This window comes from Tasmannia lanceolata, unplaced genomic scaffold, assembly GCF_043159265.1.
Source record: "Tasmannia lanceolata isolate RefF3 unplaced genomic scaffold, GAP_Taslan_0.1 ptg000008l, whole genome shotgun sequence".
Lineage (NCBI taxonomy): Eukaryota > Viridiplantae > Streptophyta > Magnoliopsida > Canellales > Winteraceae > Tasmannia > Tasmannia lanceolata.
This window is the reverse complement of record NW_027518685.1, coordinates 8,528,686-8,539,415: the sequence shown is the minus strand read 5'-3', so window position 1 is coordinate 8,539,415 and position 10,730 is coordinate 8,528,686. Positions and strand designations below refer to the sequence as shown.

At 42.1% G+C, this 10,730-nt stretch overlaps 1 protein-coding gene across 1 annotated transcript; it reads right to left on the bottom strand.

Moving 5' to 3' along the window:
- Nucleotides 1-4,698: 4,698 nt before the first annotated feature.
- LOC143882701 (uncharacterized) lies at nt 4,699-9,044 on the bottom strand. The gene is made up of 5 exons (XM_077386151.1): nt 8,591-9,044; nt 8,344-8,502; nt 8,173-8,259; nt 5,982-8,081; nt 4,699-5,170 (listed from the first exon to the last, which is right to left on the bottom strand). Exons 1-5 carry the CDS (start codon nt 8,992-8,994, stop codon nt 4,699-4,701), a joined length of 3,222 nt encoding a protein of 1,073 aa, XP_077242266.1. The 5' UTR covers nt 8,995-9,044.
- Between the last annotated feature and the right edge of the window lie 1,686 nt (nt 9,045-10,730).

Sequence of the window (10,730 nt, the reverse complement as noted above, 5' to 3'; positions counted from 1 at the left end):
CGATCGGTCAGACATCTAGTCGAACCGATGGCTAGATTAGGCATATAGTCAGCCCATAGTTTTCCTTAGGATGCACGGCCTAGTTACACATAGGTTGTAGGAACCACCTGCATTAGCCCAGGGCTAACCTACATTTAGTTAGGGCATATAGGGTGTCCTAAAATTCACAATTTACCAGAATTTAAATAATTGTGTAAGAAACTTTAATAACTAGTCCGGTCTTTTAGATCGAGTCTAGGATAAAGGTCTAGGTGTCTTAGGCATCCTAGCTTAGAATAGGGCATCGAACTACGTGGGCTCCGATTCTTCCCGAGGCCGGGATACGTAGCGCAGCTAGGATGGATGGCCATTCTGGTCCGAGTCCAGTCCTGCATTAGAGTTAGGACTTGTCCTGTCATATATAGCATAGATTTGTATCTCATGTTTTGATGTGTTTTCTTACTTTCTTGTACTGATACTATACCTTTGGTTGTAGCTTGCATGTGTGTGTCCACCAGAAACTTAGACACCCATTAGGCATGTCACTCATAACCTAGCTTTGCTTAGGTGACACATTTTTCATTTCATTTTATGTGTTTATTTCTTCATTCTCAGGAAATGCATGCTTAGGTAGACGATTCCTGAGGATTGTTCCCATTTCACATGATTTTTACCCAACTTCTTTAGAGTTAATGAAAATGGCATAAGAGACCAAGTGCTTGCACTCGGACGAATTGGGGGTGCTCTCAGACCTTCTCCATTCGTAACCAGGCACGAACCCATATATATTTCTGGTTATCCATTGCACAGAGGATTTGATTTTAGGGTTCCATGGCATGTCCATGGATGGCGACTCTGAGTTTATTTTAGGTATGTCTCGATTTTGAACTTCGGTTCCGGATCAAGACATATCTCTTTCTTTTTACATCGCCACTCGTGATATGCTATGAGGGTGGCATCCGTTTTGAGAGTTCCTTGGCAGAGCTCTCATTCACGTGGATGATCCAGAGGATGGTGTAGGGGGCCTGTTCCCTCACCTTCTCATTTCTTCTCTCGGATCGGGGTCCACAAGTGGTTGTCGCTGCTTTGTACAGATTGTGTTTAACTTAAGGATACAAAGGTTCCCATTTCTTTCGTTGCGGGTTCGTCATGGTGATTAACTTCTCCATTTCCATTTGCATCTCCTTAACTTTCTACCTCAACTGTTTCCTAATAGCTTTTTTTGCAGGCCAAATATGTCTTCTCTAGATGCTGTCCTTCCCGCTTCCAGGAGTCCTTCAAAACGTTCCGGTTACATGATGCGCATAAGAATTTGATAAATGAGACCCCATTCAGAGATTTGGTACTACACAAGAACCTCGAGGATGTGGAGTTGCGCAAGAGGATTTTGTCGACATTGGTGAGAAAGTGGGATCCGAAGCGGAAAGCATTTAGATTGGGGAGCATTGTAGTTCCTTTTCTAGTTAGTGATGTAGCCAAAATATTAGGCTTAACTATGAGAGGGAAGAGGGTGCAACTAGATTGGGATAGCATCACAACGGTGGATGGTTGGAGGTTTCGGCTTCCAACAGCCACCTTCGAAGAGGTCGTAAATGTTATTCATGCGGAAATGGATTCAAATGAAGAAGAGTCGATAAAGTCCACAGTGAAACATTTGATATTGTTATTTTGCAGTACTGTGTTGTTCGCACAGAGGGATCACAAGGCATGTTCTTGCCTATTCCCTTATATTGATATGGGGACTATAGGAGATGTTGCGTGGGCTTATCTCGTTCATGAATTCTTGGTCCTGTCCTTAAATTCACATGCTGCACTTGGTGGGAAGGGCCATATATTGGGTTGCTCTATCATTTTACAGGTAATTTTCCATTCATGCCTTATAGTTACTTGTTTCTAAATTATTAGGAGTGCGTAAATAATGTAGCCGCATTTCAGGTATGGGTATTTGAGCATACCGCGTTCTGGGTACCTGATTACCCTGATGCTTATCCACGTCTATTTAAGTGGATCGGTGAGGATACGAAGAAGACGGAGCATAGAAAGTTGATTGACCGTGTTCGTGATGGGATGGTAAAACCAACTGAGGTGAGAGATTAATGTTAATTGGTCGTTGTATGTATGTATGTCTTGCGTGTTGTTTTATTACATTCGTATTTGTAATAAAAAAAATATGACATTTATTTCAGGTGGTTCTGATGGTTAAAACTATGGCGAGAGAGGAAGCCCTACTGCTCGGCCAGGTTGAGGCCGACGTTGTTAGTGCTGTAGAGGCTTCAGTGGGGGATTCGATTGGGGCAATTGTGCCTACAGTGGGGGATGCGATCGGGCCAATTGTGGCATGTAAGGGGAGAGAACGAAGAAGGAGACGGATGAAAGTAAGAGAGGGACTTCTGAATGCGATCGGGCCAATTGTGTCATGTAAGGGGAGAGAACGAAGAAGGAGACGGATGAAAGTAAGAGAGGGACTTCTGAATGCGATCGGGCCAATTGTGGCATGTAAGGGGAGAGAACGAAGAAGGAGAGGGATGAAAGTAAGAGAGGGACTTATCAAAGAAGTAGAGGAATCTGCATCTCATAGTTTCTTCGTTGGAGACGATAGAGAAACTTGAACGTGAAGTGAGGGAGCTAAAAAGTGAAGTGGGGGAGCTAAAAAGTGAAGTGGGGGAGCTAAAAAGTGAGTTCAGTCAGTTGAAAGGGACAGATTCATTGAAGAAGAAAGATGTACAGTTATCGGGTGAGGAGGAGAAGGTAGTGAAGGATAAAAAGAAATATAGTCGAAGAAAGAAGAAGCAAACAAATGATGATGAAGAAATGGATAAAACAGGACATATTGAAAAGAAAGATGGGGATGTTGGGATAGGGAGTGATAAGGGACGTTCGGAGGGTGGATTAGTAGAAGATCCGAAGACGATGGATATTGTAGAGTTTGGGTATGATGTTGGGAAAGATGTGGTTGTTGATCGAAAAGACGAGATCTATATTAATAGTCAAATTACAGAGGATGACCGAGAGGCTGCAGCTAATATAGTTGCTATCTTGCTTGACACTCCCGAAATGAAGAGTAAACAATGGAGCATTGAAAATAATGTAAAGCAACGTCGAAGGCGAACAAGACCTAGTAGAGCAATGAGATCGCCATATTACATCCACCAGCGAAAATTCAAGGATGCTCTTGCCAAAGTCACCGGGCCTGCAGCGACCAAGGTGGATGCATTGGCAGCGCTACAACCTTGGTAAATTCCTTATAACTTAGATTGTGTTGGAATGCCCGTTTCATTTTTTGGAACTCTATCTTCTCCGATCAAATTCATAGATAGGTTGTTTCAGTAGAATGATCTGAGCTAAGGTCCATAGAGGGAGATGACTTTTTACTGGATTTGCAGTGACAAAGTCATTCAAAGTGATGGGTACTACATGTGTAAAGAAGACTTGCTTCTACTAAGCGATCGTAGAGGGTGGTTATCATCTCCGGTAAGATTTTATGTTATTTCTTAGATATGGTTCATTGAGTAACGTAAAGAGTGAGCGCACATTTCTTATTAAGTTCCTTCTCGTTGACCAATGGTCTGTTTTGTAGATCGTTAATGTATATACAGACTACTTGAACTCGCGGGACGAATGTTTGCGAAAAGAACAAAAGGGAGCATGCATTTCCCTGACTACCCATCTAGCTGTGAGATTCAAGTGACTTACATTACAAGTAATGATTTCTATATTTGAAGCTGCCGGCAATTATAACATTTCTTTTCGTGGTTGCAGCAACTTATAATAACCGATAGATGTGAAAATCCCGAAGTATGTTCCCGATTCGTACAGCGTCTAGAGCATATCTCAGTTAAAGAGCTAAGAAAAGTACTCATTCCAGTCAACATAGATTTGGTTCATTGGGTTCTTCTACTCTTGGATATGGGTCAGTGTACCTTCGCTCTTTACGACTCGCTAGTCGCTCGCACGGATCCTACAAGGGTGCAACCCCTTGTGAGTACTACCCTAAGTCCAATTTCGTTAGCCAAATATTAATTTCTGCTGACTACCTGCATAACGTACTGAATTATTGATTTGTAGGTTGATTACCTTGTTGAATGGTTCAAAAGGGTGAAAGACATTGATATCAGTGCATTCCCCATTAACTTCCAATTACTTGAGTTAGGGAAATCTACGTAAATGATTAATTCGAATTCTTATTGTTGCATATTCTTCATGTTTTGCAGCTACGATTGTGGGCTATTCGTTTTGAAAGAGATGGAATACCTCAGCCGTGACGCTAGTTTGGATTTCACGCAGAAAGATATTACAGCTATGCGAACTTCTCTATTTTCTGAAATGTTAAATGGGGTGTATGGGAAAGTATCCATTTAACTTTTGGGAGGAACTGATGTTGTAACTTTATAGCAGGCACTCAGGTGTAAGTAATTTTGGGACAGTGAGGTATGGATTGCCTTTGGAAACAAATTTTTTTTTATTGCACTCCATTCTGTTACATGTGGGATGTGATAAGCTAGTTGGTTGTACGAACCCAAATCCATTCCCAATGTGATTGGTTTTCTTAGAGCGAAGATCAACCTCTTCTCCCATGTCGAGGGATGAGTCAGCCCTCCTTTCTACTGAAATACACAATTCTTGGGTAAATTTCATCATCGATTTGAAAAATTAGCCATTACAAGGTTTTTATATCAAATAAAACCACTTAAGAGCTAAGGGACCTAATCTTAAACTGTTCTAAAGATAGGATGAACTAACATTTATAACTCCACTGACAATTAAAAGAAACATGAGATCATTCGGGAGTCCGATTGGACCGTCGGAATACCGATTCGGATGTCCGACGATGCATTCGGACTCCCGAATAATGGCCAGTGAAACCCATAAAGTACTGGACATCCTTCGGGAGTCCGATTGGACCTTCGGAATTCCGAAGAGGAAGTCCGCCGATGCATTCGGACTCCCGAATGATGGCCAGTGATACCCAAAAAGTACTGGACTTCCTTCGGGAGTCCGATTGGACCTTCGGAATTCCGAATAGGAAGTCCGACGATGCATTCGGACACCCGAATGATGGCCAGTGATACCCAAAAAGTACTGGACATCCTTCGGGAGTCCGATTGGACCTTCGGAATTCCGAAGAGGAAGTCCGACGATGCGTTCGGACTCCCGAATTATGTCCAGTAGATACCATAAACTACTGGAGATCCTTTAGGAGTCCGAAGGAACTATCGGACTTCCGATTCCGAATTCCGACGACGCATTTGGACTCCCGAATGATGCCCAGTTGGAACAAAAAAGTACTGGACATCCCCGGTGATGCCCAGATTGGATGGCAATTCTACTTGCATGAATTCGGGAATCCGAATTAATCGTCGGACTTCCGGATAAGACTTCCGAAGGTTGTTTCGGACTCCCAAATAAACCCAGATTGGAGACCAACTCTATACACAGAGTGAGAAAGAGAGAGAGGATAGAGAGATAGAGACATAGAGAGAGGTCAACATAAACATGGCAATAACGAAAAAAAGTGTTGAAGCAGTTGTTCGAATATGAACAGGGTGTATCCAATAGCAATTAAAATTGTGGTTCCAGACAAAATTATTCAACCAGGTGTTCCAAAATTGTGGTTCCAAAAAATGTACAGTTCCGGGCAAGTAGTAGATACAACAACGTATAAATTGAACAATTTTCGTGTGAGTAAGTATCATGTGTAGTAACAAGGTTCCCAAAATCATTGCCACTTTTTACAATTTTCGTGTGAGTAAGTATCATGTGTAGTAACAAGGTTCCCAAAATCATTGCCACTTTTTACAATTTTCGTGTGAGTAAGTATCATGTGTAGTAACAAGGTTCCCAAAATCATTGTCACTTTGTACAGAAAAACCAACAACTCCATCCCTAAGTAAAGAAAGGAGGTGCGAAGGACACTCCGGACCTACAAGAGAAAGTTGGTACAATCAATAACAATTATAGGTTTAATATGAAAATCATATCGAGTGCGTAATAATGAAACATACATGTTCTGTGTAGGTGCGGATGGACCGATGGGAGTCATATTTAACTGACGATTTACGAGGGGAGGATTTTTACACGTTCTTTTGTTATGTCCAGGTTCCCCACATGATTTGCAGTTGTGATGTTTGCCAAATTGCAACCCTCTCTCTATTCGTACTTTTTTCGGTCGTCCGGGCTGTCGTCTTACTCGCGGTGGCAATAGTACTACTAAATCAGTGGATGGCTCGGGCCATTGTGTTCGATCTAAAGTTGGATGAATCACCTCCTCATACGTACTCCGATATGTTGAAGCCAAAAACCAATCCTGGCAGTATTTGTATCGGTCAAGCTTATTTAATCCCATAGCTGCTATGGCATGCCCACACGGCAATCCCATCGTTTGGAAAAGACCACACGTACATGTTTTCTTCTCTAAATCCACACTATCCGTATGAGTGGATGAGAGCACTTCATATTCATTCCAACTACACGCGCGGGGTAGAAACTTACTGCCAAACGAACATGATCTGTCCAACCACTTTTCTGCTCTATGAGTTAAATGCGTTTTCCATGTAGCCGCAGCTTTCCGGCGAAACTGGAAGAAGTCTTGTACTTTCCATCTAGTGTGATCAACTAGAGCAGCAATCGGCAACTCCCTTGCGCCCTTCAATACGTTGTTGAAGCACTCTGCTGCATTAGTGGTGAGCACATTCCACCTGGCCCCTTTAAAATGTACATTAGCCCAATTTTCTTTAGGAATATCAGATATCCATTTCTCTGCTTTTTCATTCTTTGCTTTTATGAGTTCTATCGCCTCCTTATGGTCACTCTCCCTTAAGGCATATGCCGCTCTCGAAAATAGTTTACAAAGTTTTTGACTCTTAAAGGTCTTCAACAGATTGGCATTGAGGTGACGAATACAGTAGCTATGGTATGATCCCGGTAATGCTTCAGCAACAGCTCTAACCAGACCCTTCATCCGATCGGAGGAAATCGTAAATTCATTGTTGTTTTTTTCTATTGGCATCACTCTCTGGCGGAGTAAAACAAGAAACCATAGCCAACTGTCAAAGTTCTCGTTCTCAACCACAGCAAAAGCTAACGGAAATAATCCACCATCACCATCTACAGTTGTCGCAGCTAATAAGATTCCTTTATATTTCCCCCGCAAATGTGTCCCATCAATTAGTATCAGGGGTCTAACTGTGCGACTGAACGCACGGATGCTGGGGCCGAATGACCAAAATAAACGACCAAATGTGTTATCTCCACTAGCCCATAGCTGCCGGGTTCGGTATACACGCATAATGGTGCCGGGATTACATCTCTCCATCTCCTGAGCATATGCAGGAAGGATGCGGTAAGAAGCCTCCGCATTTCCACACATAATTTCGTGTATAATGACCTTCGCATTGAAAGCCTTCGTATAGCTTAAGGTTATACTCCACTTATCCTTGACGTATGCTCTTATCAAACTAGGTGTCACGTCTCCTGGACGGGGAAATAACCCTAGGCAGGTTTCAGCTGCCCAAGATGCTGTGGCAAGGGGATGATCATTACCACTCATCGTACTTGAGCATGTATGCTCTGGCACAAACCTGTTCACCCTGACAGAATCCAGGTAATTTGTCCCAGTAATTCTGAAAGGACAACTTCCATTCTTGCATCTAACAGCATACTTTGTAGGTTTTGAGTCTACTGGGACGAATACAAAACGCCTATCAATTGCATACTCTCTAACTTTGTTCTTAAATACTTTAAAATTCGGGAAGATTCCCCCCACCTTGAACTCCTCAAGTCCTATTCTCCCCACATTTAATTCATCCACAACCATTTCATCTACTTCCATCGGCTCCCTTGTATACGTATTACCGAACGGGTCGCCGATAATGTTATGTACACCATCCTGGTCTCCGATAATGTTATCTACACCATCCTCGTCCCCGATAATGTTATCTAAACTATCCTGATCATCTACACCATCCTGCTCTTCTCCGAATCGGCTGTCATCGTCCTCATCAAAGTCGTCATTGTCCTCATCAAAGTCCTCATTACCATCCTCGCAAATGGCATCATTAACATGCATATCACTATGAAAATCCCTACTGAACCGTGCATCGTGCCTGTATGGTAAGGAAAGGACTAGGTTAGAATGAAATTCAATGAGAGAAAAATATAACCTCCCAACTAAATATAATTTCTTTAATTTATTACATGGAAGTGCTCTTATGTTCAGTTGTATCTTCCTCTGTCTCATTAAAAATTGGATCCTCATAATCTTCATCCAAGTCTACTGAATATCTGCCAACCCGATCAACAATTAGAGTAACAATAATGGAATCATAAATTCATCAATGGAATCACAATTCAATACACGGATAGTACCTATTGTTGGTATGTCCTTCGCCATGTCGTCTTCGTTTGCTGGGAGCTTCAGCTGCAATAGGTGTTGCTGACACTGCACGAACGGAATTATTTTTGGGACTCAAAGCAGGTTCGATTGGAGTAGAAGCTTCATAATGTTCATTTATCTGAACTACATTTCTGAGCAATGAAAATTTCCACATGAGATAATATTCTAATGGAATGAGAATTTAAAGAATGCCAAAGTCCAGCTGACTTAATATTTTACCTCTTCATGGGTGCAGATATAATTTCTCCAACTCTGTACTCTTTACGTATGTACAGGCTGATAGAATTAAAGAGGCTATTCTCAAAAACCATCATCACCATACCTAGGTCATGATCATTTCGAATGTCGCATAACACGATTTGATATGGATCCATGACATATCGACATTTTATAGATAATGACACGCGACATCCAGTGGTCCCAATCCTTTGGTGAATTAGAGACTGAAATTCCAGAAAATTTATATGGCGATTCACAGTTAAACACATTTTCGTCCCGCCAATATATTCGAATGATACTTCATCCTTCAAGTACCCATCAACGTGTAACATAAAAGAAGCCCTGTTTTCCACCATTTTTGCACACCCTGTTTCGATCAGAACCATTATTAGTACACTTATCATATTAATTGGACCAAAACATAACTATTACACTTTTCGAAGCACATTTTATAAGCCGAAACCACTACGGAACCACATTTTCTACGTCGGAACCATTACGGAAACACATTTTTCACCCCGAAACCATTAGGGAACCACATTTTTCACTCCGCAACCACTAGGGAAGCACATTTTATAAGCCGAAACCACTACGGAACCACATTTTCTAAGGCGGAACCATTACAGAATCACATTGTTCACCCCGAAACCATTAGGGAACCACATTTTTCACAACGGAACCAGTAGGTAAGCACATTTTATAAGCCGAAACCACTACGGAACCACATTTTCTACGTCGGAACCATTACGGAAACACATTTTTCACCCCGAAACCATTAGGGAACCACATTTTTCACTCCGCAACCACTAGGGAAGCACATTTTATAAGCCGAAACCACTACGGAACCACATTTTCTAAGGCGGAACCATTACAGAATCACATTGTTCACCCCGAAACCATTAGGGAACCACATTTTTCATAACGGAACCAGTAGGTAAGCACATTTTATAAGCCGAAACCACTACGGAACCACATTTTCTATGGCGGAACCATTACGAAACCACATTTTTCACCCCGAAACCATTATGGAACCACATTTTTCACAACGGAACCAGTAGGTAACCACATTTTATAAGCCGAAACCACTAGGGAACCACATTTTCTATGGCGGAACCATTACGGAACCACATTTTATACCTCGAAACCATTAGGGAACCACATTTTTCAACCCGGAACCAGTAGGGATGCCCATTTTATAAGCCGAAACCACTACGGAACCACATTTTCTACGTCGGAACCATTACAGAACTACATTTTTCACCATTAGGGAACCACAGTTTTCACCCCGGAACCACTAGGGAACCACATTTTATAAGCCGAAACCAGTACGGAACCACATTTTCTATGGCGGTACCATTACAGAACTACATTTTTCATCGCGAAACCATTAGGGAACCAGAGTTTTCACCCCGGAACCACTAGGGAACCACATTTTATAAGTTGAAACCAGTACGGAACCACATTTTCTACGTCGGAACCATTACAGAACTACATTTTTCACCCCGAAACCATTAGGGAACCACAGTTTTCACCCCATTAGGGAACCACATTTTATACCTCGAACCCATTAGGGAACCACATTTTTCAACCCGGAACCAGTAGGGAACCACATTGTATAAGCCGAAACCACTACGGAACCACATTTTCTAAGGCGGAACCATTACGGAACCACATTTTTCACAACGGAACCAGTAGGGAACCACATTTTATAAGCCGAAACCACTACGGAACCACATTTTCTAAGGCGGAACCATTACGGAACCACATTTTTCACCCCGAAACCATTACGGAACCACATTTTTCACAACGGAACCAGTAGGGAACCACATTTTATAAGCCGAAACCACTACGGAACCACATTTTCTATGGCAGAACCATTACGGAACCACATTTTTCACCCCGAAACCATTAGGGAACCACATTTTTCACAACGGAACCAGTAGGGAACCACATTTTATAAGCCGAAACCAATACGAAACCACATTTTCTACGTCGGAACCATTACATAACTACATTTTTCACCCCGAAACCATTAGGGAACCACAGTTTTCACCCCGGAACCACTAGGGAACCACATTTTATAAGCCAAAACCAGTACGGAACCACATTTTCTTCGTCGGAACCATTACGGAACCACATT